The sequence below is a fragment of the Entamoeba histolytica genome, genomic scaffold (genome assembly GCF_000208925.1).
Source record: "Entamoeba histolytica HM-1:IMSS scf_1104750517889 genomic scaffold, whole genome shotgun sequence".
NCBI classification, from domain to species: domain Eukaryota; phylum Evosea; order Mastigamoebida; family Endamoebidae; genus Entamoeba; species Entamoeba histolytica.
In genome coordinates, this window is record NW_001915118.1 from 1 (window position 1) to 21775 (window position 21775).

At 23.3% G+C, this 21775-nt stretch overlaps 10 protein-coding genes and 1 pseudogene across 10 annotated transcripts, besides 2 other annotated features; 2 read left to right on the top strand and 9 right to left on the bottom strand.

The window, feature by feature from the left end:
* Positions 1-526: 526 nt before the first annotated feature.
* Positions 527-682: a repeat region.
* A 622-nt stretch (positions 683-1304) lies between these two features.
* On the bottom strand, positions 1305-1802 carry EHI_105770 (uncharacterized protein; the record flags this gene model as incomplete). Its single annotated transcript, XM_651543.1, has 1 exon — positions 1305-1802. The coding sequence occupies one exon, from the start codon at positions 1800-1802 to the stop codon at positions 1305-1307; it is 498 nt and encodes a 165-aa protein (XP_656635.1).
* Positions 1803-2192: 390 nt separating this feature from the next.
* Positions 2193-3152, bottom strand: EHI_105780 (arginine N-methyltransferase 1, putative; the record flags this gene model as incomplete). The annotated part of the gene is made up of 1 exon (XM_651545.1): positions 2193-3152. One exon carries the CDS (start codon positions 3150-3152, stop codon positions 2193-2195), a length of 960 nt encoding a protein of 319 aa, XP_656637.1.
* A 48-nt stretch (positions 3153-3200) lies between these two features.
* On the bottom strand, positions 3201-4727 carry EHI_105790 (nucleolar complex protein 2 homolog, putative; the record flags this gene model as incomplete). The annotated part of the gene is made up of 1 exon (XM_651546.1): positions 3201-4727. One exon carries the CDS (start codon positions 4725-4727, stop codon positions 3201-3203), a length of 1527 nt encoding a protein of 508 aa, XP_656638.1.
* A 114-nt stretch (positions 4728-4841) lies between these two features.
* Positions 4842-6263, top strand: EHI_105800 (protein kinase domain containing protein; the record flags this gene model as incomplete). Its single annotated transcript, XM_651547.1, has 1 exon — positions 4842-6263. One exon carries the CDS (start codon positions 4842-4844, stop codon positions 6261-6263), a length of 1422 nt encoding a protein of 473 aa, XP_656639.1.
* A 1577-nt stretch (positions 6264-7840) lies between these two features.
* Positions 7841-8698, bottom strand: EHI_105810 (annotated as a pseudogene).
* EHI_105820 (serine/threonine kinase, putative) lies at positions 8295-9366 on the bottom strand (the record flags this gene model as incomplete). Its single annotated transcript, XM_001914041.1, has 2 exons — positions 8295-8698; positions 9345-9366. The coding sequence occupies 2 exons, from the start codon at positions 9364-9366 to the stop codon at positions 8295-8297; spliced, it is 426 nt and encodes a 141-aa protein (XP_001914076.1).
* A 3703-nt stretch (positions 9367-13069) lies between these two features.
* Positions 13070-14389, top strand: EHI_105830 (protein kinase, putative; the record flags this gene model as incomplete). The annotated part of the gene is made up of 1 exon (XM_651550.1): positions 13070-14389. The coding sequence occupies one exon, from the start codon at positions 13070-13072 to the stop codon at positions 14387-14389; it is 1320 nt and encodes a 439-aa protein (XP_656642.1).
* Positions 14390-14414: 25 nt separating this feature from the next.
* On the bottom strand, positions 14415-15152 carry EHI_105840 (uncharacterized protein; the record flags this gene model as incomplete). Its single annotated transcript, XM_651551.2, has 1 exon — positions 14415-15152. One exon carries the CDS (start codon positions 15150-15152, stop codon positions 14415-14417), a length of 738 nt encoding a protein of 245 aa, XP_656643.2.
* Positions 15153-15246: 94 nt separating this feature from the next.
* Positions 15247-17248, bottom strand: EHI_105850 (ankyrin repeat protein, putative; the record flags this gene model as incomplete). Its single annotated transcript, XM_651552.1, has 2 exons — positions 15247-16987; positions 17043-17248. 2 exons carry the CDS (start codon positions 17246-17248, stop codon positions 15247-15249), a joined length of 1947 nt encoding a protein of 648 aa, XP_656644.1.
* A 61-nt stretch (positions 17249-17309) lies between these two features.
* On the bottom strand, positions 17310-17699 carry EHI_105860 (thioredoxin, putative; the record flags this gene model as incomplete). Its single annotated transcript, XM_651553.2, has 2 exons — positions 17310-17564; positions 17616-17699. 2 exons carry the CDS (start codon positions 17697-17699, stop codon positions 17310-17312), a joined length of 339 nt encoding a protein of 112 aa, XP_656645.2.
* A 139-nt stretch (positions 17700-17838) lies between these two features.
* Positions 17839-19290, bottom strand: EHI_105870 (Phosphatidylinositol N-acetylglucosaminyltransferase subunit A, putative; the record flags this gene model as incomplete). The annotated part of the gene is made up of 2 exons (XM_651554.1): positions 17839-18025; positions 18128-19290. The coding sequence occupies 2 exons, from the start codon at positions 19288-19290 to the stop codon at positions 17839-17841; spliced, it is 1350 nt and encodes a 449-aa protein (XP_656646.1).
* Positions 19291-19448: 158 nt separating this feature from the next.
* Positions 19449-20937: a repeat region.
* Positions 20938-21775: the final 838 nt, after the last annotated feature.

The following is a 21775-nucleotide window of genomic DNA, read 5'->3' on the forward strand; positions in this document are numbered from 1 at the left end:
GATATTTTTAATGATTAAACTAACACTTATATGAAGCTATATGATTTTAAATTCTTTTGATAATAATTATTTCGTTATTTATACATTTTCTTGGGGGGTATTTATTCATCCCAAATCTATGTTGTATTAAACTACTTTTTAACCATAAGTTCTTAATACATATGTTCTATCATCTGTTGTGTATATTCATTTTTTTTCTACATAAAGATGAAAAAATTTACAATTCTTATATAAGGCATTATCAAATTTACTTACTACCTTAATATTCTCTTCAAAAAATATTATTATTCTTCTAATTATCTTTGTAAATATCATAGTATTATATCAAAAATAAAATTTTATTTTTGTATTTTAATTGGAGTAAAATTAATTTAATATCATTGACTTATTGCATTTTAATTATACAAGTATTTACTAAATATGTGTTTTTATATTTTATTGGAAAGCTTTATTTCAATTATTAGTAAATAATTTTACTCTCTCATAACTATTTTCCGTATTTCAATTTAATAGTGTGAATTTAGTCAAAAAAGGTCAATTACTAAGATATAGCTACAATTGGATTTTCTTCGTATTGAGAAGTGATTATTTAAGTTTATTCAATATTCTCTATTGGTATCATAAAGTTCATTTTCAACATCCTCTCAATATATGGTTCTTCTTCTACTGTGTTGCCTGGATTATAATTGTGAATTTTTGTCAAATCGTATTATTTCTAAAATACTATTTTAATAAAAGAGTTTATTAAAATAAATTTTTATTATAATTATTTTTATTTTTCTTCCCCTGAATAATTATTTCATCATAACATTAAATTCATTACTAACTAATATTTATTAAATTCAATTTAAATAAATGGTAATTTAAAAAAAAAATAGTGTTAACACAAAGTATATAGTTATTATATTTGGTGAATAAGTTTTAATGAAAGTATTTACCTACACCACAATTTTTAGAATGATTAGTTTATTATAGATTTAATTTAGAATACTAAATTTGTACTTGTTTATTATTACTTTTTTTAATAAATAGAAAAGTATTTTATAAATAATTCTAACAAATAATTAATAAAATAAACAAATCTTTGTATTTATCAATTTTCAAATAAATTAAAAAGAATAAAAAAATAATATTATGAGTTAATTTTGTATTTACAAATTTTTATTAAGAAAAGAATAAAAAATACAAAAACATATTAATTCAAGAAAAGATAAAAGGTAAATTACGAATAACAAATTAAAATTTTAAATTACTAAATTCTTTAACAAATTAACAAAAAAGAAGAAATAAAATTTTTATGAATTTTATTCAAAATTAATTAATTTTTCCACATATCCTTGATATAAAGGAAGAAGTAATTTACCTTCAGAATCAAACACTTTATTAACTTCAATTTCAATACTGTATTCTTTTTTGTCTTTATACATTATTATTTGAAAATATGGAGTATAAGAAATCATTGCACTATAAAACTCTATCTTAGGTTTCTTAATTGCAACAGCAAAACCACTATGTTTAAACCACATAATATAAGTTAAATACCCATCAACAATAATGTAAATAATAATTATTGCAACAATATGCCAATATGATTCAGGCCATGGTTTTGGATACCACCAAGCAAGTGCTCCTAAAAAAGAACAAATGACAGAACAAACAATAATAGTATTTGAATACCAATAATCAATATCATATTTTAATTGAGTTTTAAGAATTTCTTCTAGTCCTAAGTCTAATACTTTCTTTAATTCAACTGGATTATACAATGAAACTTTTGGAACTGTTAACTTGTCTTTTCCCATTTACTTTTATATTTTAAAGTTCAGAACTAAGATCTTTTAAATATGAGTGAAGAACCAAGTATTCAATGTGAAAGTATGCATCACACAGCTCCTAAACCTGGTAAAAAAAACTTTGGTAATTTAGTACGAAGTGCACAAACACAAGGTGTTCAACAAAAACGACTTGGTAGAATTCAAACAAATAGACAATATTTTGATTCTGCTGAATATTCATTACATAAAGTAGCACAAAAGAAAGAAGAAGAGGAAGAAGAAAAAGAAAAAGAGAATAATAAAGAAAATAAAGAAGAAAAATGAAATTATTTGAATTAAATTACTTTTTTTAAATATTATTAATAAATTTTAAAGAAAAATAAAAATTATTATTAAATTAATTAAAACAAAAGTAATTTAATTTAAATGATATTCTATTTTGTAACATTGATTTATATGACTAAATTGAATTATTATATCAAGATTTCTTGGATTTTTAGAATTAGCGTGACACGTATATAATCCTTTAATTTGATCACCTAATTTACATTTTAATGGATTTTTTAAAAAAAATAAAGTTTGTTTCCAATGAGTTGGTTGACCAGGTTTTGTTGTTAAATGAGCTTTACCATAAAAAAGACAATCAAAATAACAACAAAACCCACAAACTTGAGTATTTTGAATAATTTCTATTGTAAAAGGACTTGTAAAATTAACGTCATTTACTTTCATTGTTAACATATTAAAATCAGCAATAATACAATGAGTTGAAACAACTCGTGAAGGATTAATATTTTGAATTGAAGGTTCAACTATACAAATATCATCAATAATATCTAAATTTCCATATATTTCAATAAAACTTTTCTTTCTTAAAATAAATTCATCATCACCTTGAATTGCAGTTATAAATAATCGACATTGATTTGGTAAAATAATTCCATTTGGTTTAAGAAATCTTCTAGCTGTAATTACACTTGCTAACATTCCTTCAAATAATAAATTATATCCCATCCATTCACTAACTATTACATCTACTTTTTCTGCTAGAAAGACTTTTTCAACTTGTTCTTTTATAACTGTAATAATATCTTTAAATCCATTTTGTTCTACAATATATCTGGCATAATGCGCAATATCACTCATATCAATTGCATAAACTCGTTTTGCTCCTGCTGTTGCTGCAAATAATGATAATATTCCTGTTCCACAACCTACATCAACAACTATTTTTCCTCTACAAAAACATTCAATTGCTTTTTTATAAGTTTGTGTACGATGTTCATCTTGAATCATTTCTTCATGAATATTAACATGAGCATAACTATTCCAATAATATTTAGAGTCACAACTTACTATGAGTTGTTCCATTGACATGATTTTAAATAATAAAACCTTTTCCCGAAACCCTATAAAACGAAAAATTCAATTAGACTCAAATTCCATTACTTTAGTCACGTCAAATGGTCCAAAGTCAATTCCATTTCTCTTTTGTTTAATAACTTCAATATTTTTATTTAATTTTTGAATAAAAGTATTAATTTTATTATTTAAAACAACAATTTTACATTGTTTAGTTATTTTTTTTAATGAACTAATACATTGACATGCAAGTTCTGGTAATGCAATTGACTTATTGAAAATATTAAAATAATTTGTTAATTCTTTAATAAGTGCGTTTGTTGCCGAAACTATAAAATCTGAATTTCTAGTTTCTTCTTTTGATATTTGAAGAGAATATGAAAAATCAATTTCTTCATATTCTTTTTTACTTTTCTTTGAAGAACCTTGTTCTGCTGATGAGGGTTTTGGTTTAATTTGAGATAATTGTTCAAATGCAACAAGTATAGGAGGAATTGGTGAAACAAAGAGTTTTTCAGATACTACTGAATTTAAAATTTGAATAAAATGAAGAACAACTGGAAAATGAGTTATTCCTTTAACAAAATTTAATAATCCACATAATAATTGACAAAATGGATGATATAATTGAGTTACTTTTTCATCTACATTTGCTTTTAAACAAATTGCAATAATTTCAAATGTTTTAATACAACCAAATGAACATACACTTTTAAATGCATTTAAATCAGTATTACAATTTTTTGTTGAAAGTGCAATATTTCTTATATATTCAAATAAAATATTATAAGTTGCTTTCATATTAAATAAAGATATTTTCTTTATAAATTGTTGTGATTCATTAAATAAATCAGAAGTATTTCTTGAAAATTGTTTACAACTTTTCATATAATTTCCAAAAATAATTCTTAAACTTTTTTCCATTCGATTTTCATCTTTTCTGGATGCTTTAATTACTGCCATCATTGTTTCAATTGCAATACTTCTTAATACACTTTTATAATTAAATGCAAATACTGATAATGAACTTATACATTTAGAATAACTATCTGAAATCGCATATTTATCTGCATTTTCTTTGATAATATCAATAAATACATGAAGAATTGTTGGTTCATCAATATTTTTTAAAGCAAGAACAACTCCTCTCATATAAATCTTAAACATTCCTTTTTTATTTTTAATTAACTTTGGTAATTCATCAACAGCAAATGTCATAATTGCTTCATAATCTGATGCCGTTTCAATTCGTTTCTCTTGAACTGCATCAACAAAAAGAAGAACACTTTGTAATAATGCTGAGTCATTTCCTTTTTTTGCATTTTCAATAACTTGTTGTGTAGTAGCTAAGTCTCCTTGTTCTTCAGTGTCTGGCATTGTCCAACCCATTTCTTCATCATTTACTTCTTCTTCTTGGAACATTGTTGGGTCATTTTTTAACATAAATTCATAAAAATCTGGATCTTTTTCTTTTAATTCTTTTAGTTTATTTTTATCAAACATTTCTTCTTCTTCTTCATTAACACTTTCGTTTTCATCACCATCATCAAATTCTTTAACATCAAGTTCAGGTTGATTTCTCTTTGGCATTAGGTTTTTTAAATTCTTTTTTCCTTTTTAAGATTTTTTTTTATAGTAAAATTAATAATAAAATTAATAAAAAATCGTTTTTTCTTTTTTTTTTTGTTTTAGAAAAATAACTCGATGGTTAGAAGATCAATGTCTTTTGATAATGATTCATTAGAAATTGACCCATTTGCTCCAGTCCTTCGAGGACAAGACAGTATATTAAAAAGGTGTTGGTATAAAAAACGTCCTGCTATATTAAAAATATATAATACAGATATGCAATCATATTTCAATGAAATAGAAGGACTTTGTTCTTTAGTCATTAAAATAAAATCAGAATTTATTGTTGAATTAATTGGAGTAGAACGATGTAAAGAAATTAGAATATTATTTGAATATTGTGATATGGGTACATTTGACCAATTCATACCTTCATGTAGTGAGGCATTTAGAATTAAAATTTTAAAAGATGTTATTAAGGCATTAAAAATTATTCATAATGTTAATATTATAGCAGGTGAATTACAACCATCGAAAATATTCATTACATCAGTTGATATTACCAAAACAAGTAATTGTAAATTATCTATTTACGGAAGACATAAACGATTAGACTTAAAAAAAATGACATTAAGTGAAATTCAACGATCACTTGTATATAGAGCACCAGAAGTATTAACTAATATATCATTATCAAGACAATCAGATGTATTTAGTTTTGGAATATTAACATATGAAACATTTTCAAAACAATTACCTTATACCCATGATGATGGCTCATTTTCTGTTGAAGATATGATGAGAATTACTCAAGAAGCTGCACTAACTCGAAAACCAAAATTAAATGGAATAATATGGGAAACAATAACAAAATGTTGTAAATATGAACCTTCAGAACGTATTTCATTAGATAAAGTCAATGAGGCTTTAGAAGAACAAGAACGTTTAGCAACAAATTATGGAGAAGCGTGTGGTGTACAACGAGAAATAATTGATACTGACATATTTAAAATAATAAATAAATATTTAATGGTGTTACAACAATGGACAGATATGGAAAATTTTAATATAATTTATAATAGTAGTGTTGATGGATTAAATGGAAAGTTAATAAGTTCAAAAATGATGGAACATAAAAATTTAATGGTAATTATTCAAACAAAAGAAGGTCATGTATTTGGTTCATATTATGGTGGTTTTATCAATAGAATAAGAGATATTTCTTTTAATGTTGAAGATGATAGTCAAAAATATCACTTTGCTTTTTCATTAATCAATCCACATAAAACAGCTCCAATTAATGTAAAGAAAAGAAAGGAATATCGTGTTGCTTTCAGATTTAATGGACAAACAAATGAAGTTATTTCTGTTCCTAGTTTCTTCTTTATTTTTTCTGATGCAACTTCTTACATTTCTACAAGTTTTAATGTTGCTTATGAGCATGTGTCTGAGTATGGTTTTGATCTATTTTGTGAAGGACAAGACTATTCTTCTCCTTATCGTGTTGGTTTTAACCTTATGACTTTGTATGTTATAGAATGGACTCCCAAACGTTAGTTCTTTTTGTAAAAAGAAATCAAAAGAATAGAAGAAAGGAAGAAAAGAAATAAATAGAATTGAATTTAATAAGGATGAAGTAATTTAAATAACTTTTAATTAGTAATTTTTATTTGTTACTATTATCTTCTTAAAGAATTTTTATTTTCTATATTTCAACATTATTTTGAATTCAAATTATGTCAGAAGGTATTTATATCCATATATAATTTCTTTAATTCTATATAAATGAGACTTAACTTCAATGTATGTGTCTTCAAGAGTAGTTTATTATTAATACATTAAAAAACAAACTTAAGATTTTTTTACAAAACAGGAACATTATGCTTAATTAATAGTACATTTTTCAATAAATTTAGATTTAATCCAATTTATCTTCAACATATTTTATTTCATTTTCAGTGAAGATTGAATCATCAGTACTTTAATTCTATATTATTTAAATTATAATTTACTTCTTGATTTTAAGGTAATAAAGGTTATTACTAGAAATAGAATTTTTAGCAATTTACTTTTCATAATATTATTTATTAATTCCATTTCTGTTATCATTCATATTTGTGTTTAATAATATTTTGTTAATATATGAATGAATTTATCTTTTATTTGAACGTCTCCATATATTTTTTTTGAATTAATAATACCTGTCTTATTTTTGTATTTTGTTACTATTTTGTTTTCTTATAGTGAATATTTTCAATATATCATAATTATCATTTATATGTATTATTTGCTAACATTTTTTGTTTATTTCAGTTATTTAATATGATTTATTAATTATACTATTTAATAATTAGAACCATTAGAATTGTTTGTACAAATGAGAATAGATGCTAAATGTCTCATTAATTATTTCAATTTTGTTAATATTTTTGTATTTAATTATTTCTTTAGTTATTTTATTATTTTATCATTCATTCTTTGAAAATTAATCTATAGTTTTAATATATTACAATACCTCTTAATTTTTATTTTTTTTTTTAAATTATAAAAATCAGCATTTTATTGTACATTGAAATTTACTACAAAAAAGTTAATCATTAATCATTAACATTATCTAACATTAATAATAAATGATATTTTATTTCATTTTTAATATTAATAAACATTTAATGTTATAATTATTTTACAATACTATGTATTACTTTCTTCATTCATTATATAATAAATATAATTTTCATGTGAATATTTTATATTATTTTTATATTAATACTATGGTTAATTTATTAAATAACTCTTATATAATTATTCTTTATTGATATAATTAGTCAATTACAGTTATAAAAAATCTAATTTATTTGCTTTATTAAATAAATGTTCAATCAATTAAATATATATTTTTTAATATTTTCATTGAATCATTATACAATTTGTTATTTTTATATTCTGTTTGTATATATTCTTTACGCTTTATTCTAAATTTCTGTTCTTTTATCTGTTTGGTATTATTTATTATTTATCATTCTGTCACTCTTTTTTATTTTTAATACTTTATAATTTTTTTGCTTCATTTAATAAAAATAACTAAACAATAAAATGAAATACTACTTTAGTCAGTTATTAATTTAATTTCTTTCTAACATTCTTACGATTTCATCTATCGTTATTCTTTCTTTTTGATTCTTGTTGCAATGACTTTTCAATAACATCTTTAATATCTTCTTCTACTTCTTGTATTATGATTGGTCGTTTACCTGTTGTGATTGTATCTGCAATATCCTATGGATGTGGATATAATGTTTTAGGAAATGGATCTTGCCATATAATGATTTGTAACATTGTTATTGAAAATGAATATATATCTGATGGCATTTTATAATGTTGATGATTTAACACTTCTGGTGCCATGTATTTTGGTGTTCCTATCCCTTTTGTGAATGTCATATTTGTCATCATCATATTAATGTTTCTTGCACTTCCAAAATCCGTTAATTTACAATTAACTTCAATATTATCATCAAGTGTTACAACAAGGAAATTATCTGGTTTAATATCTCGATGTAATATTCCATTTGAATGAAGATATGATATTCATTTTGCTCCATCTATCATAAATTTAATTCTTATTTTTTTTGATATTTCTGTGATGTTTCTTTTATTCATTATATCTTGTAATGATCCATATTCTGCAAATTCTGTTACCATACATATTTTATTAGGAATAAATAATGCTCCATAAAAATGAATGATATATTCATCTCGAAATTTATCTAACATTGCTACTTCTTTCTCAAATTCTTTCTTTTTATCTTCATTTTCTTCAACTTGTTTTATTTTCTTAATTACTACTTTATTTCCTCTAAATTCTCCAACATAAACAATTCCAAATGATCCTTCTCCTATTTTCTTTTCTTCTTTTATTTCATCAGGATCAAGTCGTGTTGATATTTCTGTTTCTCCTTCAATAGAGATACTTTTGATTGTTTCTTCTTGTGCTTTATTAAGTATTTTACTAATTAAAATAATGAATTGTAATTGAGAGAAAAAATTATGCAATAAAGAAGAATAAACAATAACTTGGAGACACAAAGGTTAATAATTACATTTAATAATATAGATAAAGAATAAAAAATATTAAATTAAAAAGTACTTGAGAGAGAAATAAAATAAAGTGTATCACTTGGATAATGATAACAATGTAGAATTAATTAATATATTTTTCAACAACAAAATAAAAACTAGAAGAAATTTATCAAATAATATTTTAAAAAGTAAAAATTAGATAATTTAGTGTTAATAGAATTGTCATTTATTTATTGATTTATTGATTAATGAATATAATCACATCATACTTTATTAAAATAAATAATTTTTTGTTTTATTTATTATTTAGATTTTCTTCTTGTTTTGTTTGAATAAATCATTTTCTTTTGTTTTATTATTGTTATCTTTTCATTCTTCTTTTTGTCTTATTTTATGTTGAATGAATATATCATTATCATTATATTATTATGTATAATTTCTTTTATTATTAATAACATCATTTATATCATTTCTTTTGTTATTATTCTTTCATATTATCTTACTTCATTCGTTGTATTATTATTTATTATATTTCTTATTCAATTACATAGTCATAACCAAATAATAATTGATATTTCATTATTTGTTTTGTATTAATGTTTGTGTTGTTTCTGATTTTCATTCTTCAACCATATTTCAAAATAAGAAAGAATAATAAAAATATTTAACGGCGAACTAAAAAATGAACTAAAATAGAATCAGAAAGATGTTTCAATCGACGAATATTTCATCTAAAGTAGAAACCTTACAACAAGAAGTTGATTATTTGAAAGATGATATACATGAACACGTAAACCTACAAAATGAAAAGTTTAATATTGTAGAAAATATATGCAATAGACGATTTGAAGAATTAAAAAATACATACAATAGACGATTTGAAGAATTAAAAACTGTGTATAATAACCGAATTAATAAATTAGAAAGTCAAATAGAAAAATGTATTTCTAGACAAATGTTATATTCACAAAACAAAATTACTGAATACATAAATAAGATTATAGGAGAAATGAAAATGTCAAATGGGTCAAATGAAATGGCTACTAATAAAACAATAGAAACAATGATAGAAAAAGTAAAAAATGAAAATAAACAATTATCTATTCAGATGAATGAAAATACAAGTCAAATTGAAACAAATACAGCAAATATTTTCATACATTCAATAGAGATAGAAGATATTTTAAAGAGTATTCAAACACAAAATGTAAATGAAAAATTGATTAAAGAATTGATAGAAGAAAAATTGAATCAAGAACGTTTAATGCTCATGGAAAAAGAACAAAAAATACATCAAGAAAAAGAAAAATTAGAAAACACAAGTTCCAATTTAATTGAAATAACAAATGAAGTAGAAAATATTCAAAAAACTTATAATTCAACAGAAAAACAACCTGAAGTACCTTTCGTAAAATCTGAAATTCAACAACTTGAAGAATGGACAAATAGAAAAGTAGGAAATATAATATTTGATTCAGATATTGATAATTGGAATATTGATACATCAGTATTTGATCAAAAAATAATGAATAAAGAACATATAATAATTATTATTGAAGATGAAGAAGGAAATAAATTTGGAGGATATGTTAATTCTAAAATTGATGAAGTTGACAACCATATATATGATTCAAAATTATTCGTATTTTCATTAGAGTCAAATGGAAGAATGAAAAGAATGATGAAATTTGATATTGAACAACCAGAATATGCATTTATTTTATATGGACAATCAAGGAATAGTTGGTTGTGTAAATTTGGAAGTAATGATATTTGGGTTTTTAAAGAAAATAATAAAGGACAATCATCTTGTCGTCAGTCTTCATTTGAATATAAAGGAATTGAAAATGCACTTTGCGGAGGAGATAAGTTCACACCAAAAAGAATTGTTGTAATTCAAATGAAATAATTTTTATTATTTTTGTTTTAATTAAAAATAACCAGTGATATTATTAACCTCCAACAACGGTATTAAAGAAACTAAAAAGACTATTTTCATTGCTTCAAATAAGGAGTTTGAATTAAATAACTGAAATAATAAATTGTATTTTATTAGTAAATAATTATTGATATAAAATGTATAAAATAATACATTTAAAATAACTGTTAAAGATATTATAGTGCATTAAAAACTATTTTTTTTTTATTTGATTAAATTCTTTATTCAAACTTCTTTATAAAAAATAAAATATGTTGATTAATTAAATACTAAAAATTTAACAATAAAGATTTAATATAGTGTGTTTAACATTCCCAATACAAAAAATGAGTTTATGAGTAGATTAAAATCAAGACAAATATTTTTCAATTTAATGATTCAATCATAATATACGTAGCTATTTGAAAGAATAATTATTTTTTTACAACTGAACATATAAAAGATAAAATAGTACTATTCACTATAGAAAAATAATTCAATTGATATCATTTTTGCCTGATAACCAAAAAATAGTACAAGTTCTTTTATCATTGATTGATTCAACTTATGTAAAAAATTAAAACAATTCATTATTTTTAACATAAATATTTCTTGTTATGCATAGTATCAATAATTAATAATAGTATTACAGGTGATAATTAGTAATTTTATTATTCTTATAATAATAATCACTATAAAATGTGAATATTTAATTCATTACTCAAAAAATACCCTTTATTATACTTCTATAGTTTAACTTTGTCACCGAATTACACACTTCTAATAAAGAATTGAATAACAAACGTTAGTTTATGTATAAAAATACTAATAATAACTATTTCATATTAAGTAATGAAAAATACAAAATATACGGCTGGTAAGTATTTTTTTTTTTTGATTATTTCATTTGTAACTCTTTCATTTTACTGTTTTTATCAATTTATGAATTTTATCATAATAGAATATTAAATTTTCGTTGAGATTAAACAAATTGAATATATATTTTGATGCTCAATACCTTGTTCTTATTTATTAATTTAAATAACAAATATTACCATTACATGGTAAGTTGTAATAAACAATTACAACTAAAATCTATGCAGATAACAAAAAAATGAAATTATTATCATATGTAATTTCAATAAATTACTAACTATAAAATAAAATAATACTTCTAGATGAAAGTATATAACCATGTTTAAACCTTTGTTCTTCGTGAAAATAGAGTTTTTAAGTCTTTTTTGAATAAAAATATGGATTGTGATTATGAACATTCAGTCCAATAGTCATGGACCATTTAACAAATAAATTAAATAATAAACATTTGCTATATGCATCAAAATGAATATCACTGAAAAATAGTTTTTTAAAATGACTTTTATGTGTATAAGAGATTAATAACTTTTCATTAAATGAACATTATAAATATAGAATAAGAAGTAAAATCTCATCCATATACTACATCTCTGGAATAAAAACTTTTTTAATACTATTGTTTGTCTAAATATTATACTATTATAATAAATGGACAAGTATTTTTAACATCATTATGCTTCATTAATATGCCTTAACTTTTTTTTAGACATAGAGTCTATTTTTTTCAATTATTGAACGAATGGAAGAACCTCTTCAACAATAATATCTAATCTTATTTCTTAATAATTTTTTAAATAAATAATAATAGAACTAATATGAAGAAAGTATAAACTTATATAAAAATGAATGGATGTCTATTCGATGAGTTTAATTTCATATAAATACATAACTTCAATGATAAGAAATACTTTATTATTAATTGAACAGAACCAAATTTCAACAATTGAATGGAAAATACTTTAAATACTAAAAATAATGTTTATAATAAAAATAAAAGTTAGAAGAAAAAGATAGATCCAATGACATATATAAGAATAATATTACTCTTTAAATTATTTTTATATATTTATTCCTTATTTTATTAAAGACAAAAGAATAAATAATGAATTAAAGATAATTTGTCTAATTAAATTATAAAGTATTTATCTGACTTGTATATCATTTGAGGCAATAGTCTTTTTTTTAAAATAACATTTATAAAACGTGAAAATACAATGGACAAAATAAAATAGTCAATTCTAATATTTATTTGTTAACCTAAACTATCATCTTTGAATTGAAAAACTAAATCTGCAATCAACAAATGAATAAAAATACTAAACACTGATTGAAAGTCATTTAGATTACTTCATCTTTTTTCGTTTCGCTTCTGAATCTTTCTTTTATTCCTTTCTTCTCTTCTATTGATTTTTGTTTATTTTTATTTTGTTATATAAAACTAATATTCTTAAAAAAAGAACTTAAAAACAATGAAGAGCAAAAAGCGATAATGTCACGAGATATGATGGTAGATCCATTACTTTCTGAAAAAGAACCACAATACCAAACTCAAGTGAGTGGATATATCATTACTGTTCCTAATGAAACTACACAAATTCGAAAATTCCTTGCATCAAATCAACGAATAAATCAATTCTTATTTCAGCATAGTACATTTAGGGTTGAATTAGCCCCATTTGCAAAAGGAGGAGAACGTCTTGCTTTTCGTGCAATAAATGGACGTGGAGACAGAATTGTTCTTAAACGATTTTTCCAACAAAGACCGCTTACAATGTTATTAGAAACAATTGAACGACAATTAATTTGTATTTATTTAGCAAATATATTCAATAAATTAAACGTGTCACCAAATAAACTTCATTTCCTTCCAAATTATTTATTTATTCCAAGTCCAACAAAAGATTTAGATGGTAAAATTTTAACTCTTGAACAAACTGAACAAGCCGTTGCTGCTACATGTAGAACACCTAATTTTGTAGAACCTTATCTTAGTGGGTATTTTATCAAATATATTGACAACAATGGATGGATTAATGAATCTGAATTTCATTCGACATTACACGCATTTGCCCATTGGACATGGGTTCATACAAAAGGGGCATTATTGATATGTGATATTCAAGGTGTTAACGCCAATAATAAATTTTATCTTACTGATCCAGCATTACATCATATAGATCAAAATAAGTTTATATATTCAGAAACAAATCTTGGTGAAGTAGGAATTTCTCAATTTTTTAGAACTCATCAATGTAATGCAATTTGTCAAGGATTACATTTACCAAAACATAAAGAACAAGTATTGCCAGACACTACAAAAGGTACTACAATTAACCCCAATGTTGATGCACGAATAAAACAATTTTATCAACATTCTCATCAACAAAATACTCCAATTCCACCTTCAAAACCATCAAATTTATTATTATTAATTAATAAATTATTATTTGCTCCAACGATTGGTAAATGCGTTGCTTTATTTCCATTTACTGCAAGTTCTGAAAGAGAAATGTCTCTTAGAGTTGATGATGTAATAGAAATATTATATAAATCGGATGGTTGGTGGATTGGTAAAAAAGGAGGTGTTCCAGGAATTTTTCCATCTAATTTTGTTCAAGAATTATTAGAAAAATTTTTGTTTGTAGCAATTGAAGATTTTTCTGGAACAAAAGGAATGTTATCTCTAATAAAAGGAGATCGTATTTATCTTCTTGCAAAATCTGGTAATTTGTATAAAGCAGTAAAAGGACCTCATGTTGGATTTATTCCAAAAACAATCTGTGCAAAAGTACAAACTGTTACAATGTAAAAATTATTTTAAATTGATATTCTTTTCATTTATATTCTTCTTCATTACAAGATTCTATAGTTTTATCTAATTCATGAATAAGAATTTTAATTGTTTTCAATTCTTTTTTATCTGCATTTAATTTCATTAATTTATATTCTTTTATAGTATCAAACCCAATTTCAGTTCCTGGAAAATGATATTTATTTTGTGTTGGTCTTAATTGAATTTTATTCTTAGGTATATTTTGTTTCATTAATATAGGTGGAACTTCATTTGAAACAAAAGTAATTGTATTGTTTGATGTTCTTAAATCAAGAATATCCTTTTTAGGATCTGTATTAGGAGGTACTTCATTTTCATTTAATTTTTTTGAATTTGTTATTATTCCATCAATAATAGGATTTTCTTCTGTTTGTCTTTTCTCTAATTCAGTAACAACATATTCTATTTGTTGTCTAATTTCTTCATCTGCTGAAAGAAATTCTTTTTTCTTTAATTTTGAAGATAATAATAATTTCTTTGATACATTAATTGGTTTTTTATCTTCTTCTTTATCTTCTACTTTTGGTTTTCTTGAATATTTAATAATACCTTTCTTTTTTACATCTTTTTTATTTTCTTGTTCTTTTGTTTTTGTCATTAAAATATCCTCCTCTTCAAAAAATATCTCATCCTCATGAGTATTTGAATCTTCATTCCACATAATTGGTATTTCCAATTTATATTTAATTCTATCCATTAAATTAATAGGTGTATGAATAGATGATGACTTATCACACATGTTTCTAAAACTAACAATATTACAACAATTTTTTATAGTAATTTTTTTTGTTTTTATTTTTTGTTCAAATAATATTAATAACAAAAAAACTATTTTAATTAAACCATTCTTTACTTAACCATTGTTCTAATTTAGAAAATCTCATCTTTTGTACTATTTTCTTCAAATTTTCTTCATTTGTATTATGAATCATTGGTGAAAATCTTAAAAATCTATCTCCAAGAATTGTTGAACAAAAAATCGATGACTGTTTAATTTGACCTTCAAAATTTTGAAATTCTTTTAATGAGAACCAATCATTCAAAAAGAAATCAGGATAACTTTCACCATCTTCTGAATGTTCAAATCCATTTGAAAATGAAAGTACAACACAATCTTCTTTTCTAATTCCTGTTTTAAGTGCATCCATTAATGCATAATTAGAAGGATTTGGTTGAATTACCATTCCTGAAATACAATTACCATAAGGTTTAAAAAGAAATGGAAGTGAACAAGACTTCATAATTACTTCATTAGCTCTTTCACTTCCATCTGCAATAACAAAAGAATTAGAAAGTTTTTGGTAATACGTAAAAAATTTTCTTGGAAATTCAGAAAGGGATTGATTAGAAAATAAAGATGAGCATGCAATATCATAATAACGATTAGTATATTTAGTTGATGAATTGAATCGTCGTTTTTTTGAGACTCTAGTGTATTTTTCTATTATAGGAAAAACCTTTTCTAAAAAATCTAAAGATAAACCTTTTGCAATTGAACCAGCAATAAATGCTGATATTCCAACTCCTGCAATTACATTACATTTAGCAATGAACATTGGAAATTTTTGTATTAATTTTTGTAATATATAAATTTGAAGAATTGGATTATCTGAAAAACCATCTAATGATAATATTCTATATTTTTGATTTGGGACATAAGTTAATGAAGTATCCATTACTAATGTATCAATAGGATATAAATTGCATAATTCTTGAATTAGTATTTCTAGTTTTTTTTCCCTATACTCTTTTGTACCTAAATATAATACATTCTTTATTATTTTTTGGGGATTTAATGATATTCCTAATTTTGTTTCTTCTTTACTATCATTATTTGTTTCTTCTTCTTTTATTTCTTCTTTACTATCATTATTTGTTTCTTCTTCTTTTGTTTCTTCAATTTGAAACATTCTTTCTTCAATAATTGAGCTTATATCATCTTCAAAGTCTTGGTCAGACTCAATCTCCTCTATTTCTTTTAACTCTTCTTTTTGAACGGGTTGAACAAGTTTTGTTTCTTCTTCTGGTTTTATTATTTCTTTTATTTGTAATGTACTTTTTATTGATTTTGTTATTTTTTGTGTAAAACTCTCTTTTTCTTCATCAAGTTTAGTTATTTTTGGTGTGTAATTATTAATCAACGCTAGAACTTCTCTTGATTTTACTGATTCAATAGCATAATTACTTGGTGTTTTTTCATTCTTTGTTTCAATATCTGTACAAGCTCCATTTTTTAATAATAATTCTACATTATCAATTATTCCACATAAACATGCAAGATGAAGTGGAGTTTCTCCATAGTTATTTTGTGTATTTAAAAGTGATGGTTGTAAATTAATAATTTTTTGCATAAGAATTAACATATCTCCACCACTTCTTTTTGAAATTGCATGAAGTAAAGAATTCCCTCTTCCATTGATAACAAGAAGGTTTGTTCCTTTATTAATTAAGATTTGAGTGATATTGTCTTGTCTTGCTTCAATAGCAGTATAAATAAGAGTAGAACCAATTACATTTTTTGTTTCGATTTTTTTAGGGAATAATTCCAGTAAATAAACAAGTATCTTTTCATAACTAAATGATATTAAGTAAACTTAAAAGACATTAAACACAAATGTTATTCACAAACCCCATTGCAACAACACAATGAATAAATTTTGGAAACATTTCACTTAATTCTAACCAATTTTCAATATGTAATGTTTTTAAATCTGTCAAAACTTCATCTTCAAAACCATTTATCAACTTATCTTGCATTAAAATAATTTTACCTTCATTCTTTTCTTCTAAATCAAAAAGAGTTTCTTCTTCATGAGGTAATACTTGTAAACTCATTAATTCAATTGAATTAAGTTCTTATTAACCCCAAAAAAAAATAATGAAAAAAGAAATTAAATTAAGCAAGATAATCAGAAAGGAATTTATCCATATCTTTATATGTTCTTTCTTTTTCATATTCACTAATTAAAGATGTACCATCAAATAACTTTAATGTAGGGAAACCTTCAATTCCCATCTTTTCACAATAACCATTATATTTATCACAATCAATTTGACAAACTGTAACTTTTGTTCCTTTATATTTTCTGAATAATTTTTTATAATCATAAGACATCATCTTACAAAAACCACACCATGGTGCATAATATCTCTACTTTTTAATACTTATTTTTTTTTATGTTTATTCATTTATATAACAAACAACAAAAAATTTACCACCTTTCTTTTGCTCTCTCTCTAATTGTTGTGGAGATACATTAAATGAAGCAGAAACAAAAATAATCATCAAAAATAATAACATATAATTGAATTGCATAAAACTACCTTAAAAAAATATATTTTTTTAAGTTCTTTTTTGATTTTAGATTATATTAAAAATAAAAGTAGAAAAAATACTTTATTTAAATGTCTTTTTAAAGTTCAAGTTATTTAGTTCTTTTTTCTTCACCAGTTTCACTAATCAATCCATTTCTATAACATTTTCTTGGAATTTCATAAGCTTTTTCAATAGATTCTTTAGGCCAGATAAAGTTAAGGAAACAAGAAATTAATAATAAGAAATAATGTAAGAAAAACATAAAAGGACCTGAATAAACACCTTCATAATACATTCTAAAGAAATAAATATTGTTGTTTCTTATAATGTTTTAATTACTTTCATTACTTAATAACAATTATCCTTTAAATAACAAAAATAGAAGAAATAAACAAAACTTATTGAAATGACTGGGAAGATCATCTTGTGGCTTTTGAAGAACTTCATGATAAACTTGTTCTGTACGAGTTGCAACTCTTTCCCATGAATAAAACGATTTTACTGCATTATGAAATTCCCAAGAACGTTCTTCTTTACAAATTGGAATTACTTCTTCAACTTTTTTACATAAATCTTCAACTGTTGGCATTGAATATTTAATTAAACTATTTGGAAGTACTTCTTTAATACCACCAACATGAGTTGAAATAACATGTAACCCACAACTTAATGCTTCAATAATTGCAATACAAAAACCTTCTGTTAAAGAACAATTTAAAAAAATATCACCTTGAACTAATACATCACGAGTTTCACAATGTTGAATAGCACCAAGTAATTTTACTCTACTTTGTAATTGATACTTTTCTCTCATTTCTTCAAAATTTAACATCATTGGTCCATTTCCTCCAACAATGAAATTTACTTTAGGATATTTAGAACAAATATATGGAATAATTCCAACAGCTAAATCAATACCTTTACGATATACTAATCTACTTAAAATAACAATATTAATATTATTTGGATCTCTTTTACTTATATCTGGTTGAAATTTACTTGATTCTAACGCATTTGGAATAACATATATCTTCGTTGGATCTCTTTTTGCTCTAATACACATATTCTCTTTAGTACAATGTGACACTGCAATTGCCCCATCACTATTTGCTAGTGAATATTGAAGTACTGAATTTAACATAATACTTGCAAGTCCTTTTAATCCAAATAATGAATGTTCAGTAAGAAAAACTCTAATTCCTAGTAATCTTGCAAAAAACATTGATTCAAGACTTATTGCTGAAAAAGACTGATGTGCATGTAATATTTGAATTTGTTCTCTTATTAATATATTTCTAATCAATGCATGTTCACTCATTCCAGTTGGAAAACAACATTCATTAAACATTCGAAGTAATGGTAAATAATATACTTTAATTCCATTTTTTAACACTCTTACCCCTGTTCTATTCCCATATTGATGTGTTATGACAACAACTTTATGTCCATGTTTTACAAAAAAATGTGCAATTTGGTATTGATGAAATTCAACTCCTCCCATATTCGGATAAAAGAAGTCTGATGCCAAACAAATACGATAACACCCTGGTGCTGGCTCCATTTATTAAAAAATCTTTACTCTCTTTTCAGTTGTTTTTCCTAATTTTTCATTTTTTCTCAAGAAAAAATAAAAAAAAACCCTTTTTTTTTGTTAAACGTAAATCCTCTTTGTTTTTTTTATTTCTCTTCACAATAAAAAAACTTCACCACCACAGAAAATAAAAAGCAATTAAATAAGTATTAATAGAAGTAGTTTCTATTGTTCCTGGCTCAGGGGAGACTAGTCCCATATCTTTGTCTTTTTCTAGTATTTATATTGAGTATGTTTGATTGTAATTGAAGTAATATTCAATGACATTAATCATGTTTTTTATTACAAGGTTTTTAATTTCTTTCTCGATGTCAATTTTAATTCTTTAATTCTTTAATTAATCTATTACTTTATTTGTTTATTATTCCATTAATTGATATTATTACTGGAATTATTTTGACATCTTTTAGTTTCTCTATTTTCATTAGAATATTCTTTAATTCATTATACTTATTTCTTTTCTTCAAATACACTCCATTAATATTGTGATCAGCCACAATAGTCATATCAAATATTAGACTAGTTTTGTTCTTTTTATCTATTACATATATCTGGTATTTTGTGATATTGTCCATCACTTTTAGGCATTATTTGTTTGATCCATATCATTGTAATGTCTTTATATTGGAATATTGTTTCATATGGAGGTTTTATATATTGTTTATTTCCTGTATATTTTCTTATTAATCCCTCCAATATTATAATGCCATTATTGTCATGTTTTTCCATTTGTGATTTTTTATGATAAATACAAGATAGTAGAATGTGTTCTACTGTTGTTATCTTGTCTTTACAAAGTGTTGAGTATTTCAGTCTTTCATTTTTCAGTATTTTTGATTTTCTATAACCACAAAATATTGCTCCATCTTGCATTTTAGTTAATTGTAGAAATGCATTCTTTTTAATATTGATTGACTTCCATGCTTTCACTGTAGTAGTTTTATCTACTCATTTTGACTCATTCCATCTTCTAAATTGTTCACTTGTTTGATGACACTTCTATTTTTTGATGTATTTATCATTAATTTTTTATTTCTATTACTACTTCTTTTTCTTTTTTATTTTCTATCCCTTCATTTATTATTTCTTCTATTTTTGTTTCATTTATTTTATGAATTAATGTTTTTAATTCTATTCAATATTCCCTTCTTACTGTACCATCTATCTAATATGTTATTTCATATTTCACTTTCTCTGGTACAGTAGTACATTCCTGTTCTAATTATTTCATTAACATATTCGTCTCTTATATTTATTAATCCTTCATTTCTTCTATAATGACATACAACCTATCTTTGGAGTTTCACCAATGTATTTTGCCTTTCTTAAGTATTTTCTTATCTCCAAATCAATTTTATCTAGGTCAGTTATTTTCCAATTTACAACTGATGCTGAATATCTGAAGATAGGGATTACTTCCGTGTTTATTCTAGTAATATATCTTCTATTACTACTTTCATCAGTGTTTATTTCTTCCATCTTCTTCATTTTTTCTTTGATGGTTTTACAATTGAAAGTGTCATCAATTTCGTCGGACTGCCATATTCCTAAGTATTTATACAAGTCATTGCATTAAATTACAAGATGTTTTGCATTCTATTTGGTATTTCCTAAATGAAATGATGAATAAATAACAACATAAAAACAAAATGAATAAAAACAGAGAAAAAAAGCAAACACACAAAATATTAAGAGAAAAAGTCAAAGAAAAGAATATAAATAGATAAAGTGTGATGTTGGAATAAAGAAATAATCGTTGAAATGATTGAAAGTCGATATGAATGATAATAAGAATAAAAGGATATAACGAATAATAAATAAATAACGAAAAGATATGAAATGGATGTAATAAGAGACAATAGAAGAGTCATATCTCTATTAACATCAACTCAAAAAAAAAGAAATAGAAGTAAATGAAATGGTGTGAAAGAGAATAAATAATTTCAAAACCAATTCATACAAACTTCTCTTCATAATATAGAATGAAATGAAAAATATATTATTTAAGTAAAATCCAAAATTAGTTAAAAAGAATTGAATAATGAATTAAATTATTTGAATATGATTTATATGAATTAAGTTGTTTCTTGAAATTAATATATTATCATTCATTTATTTCTTATTATTTCTTTTCATTTTATTTACTTCTTTATTAACTTTATGATTGGTATGTTCATCTATAATTCTTTCTTATTTTGTTATACTTTTCTGATTTAAAACTCTTTCATTTCTTATTCTATTCATTTCTTAGAAAATAAAATATAAAATTATAGTAGTATTTCAATAATCTTTATTATTCTGTTATACCATTGTCTATCCATTCAAACTTATTAAATTATTCATTCTTCTTTCTGTTTATTCACAATATCACATAAATATTCTTTCTATTCATTGTTTTATTTAATTATTTCTTTTGTTATATTGAAATTTAAAATCTATTTCATTATGTAATACT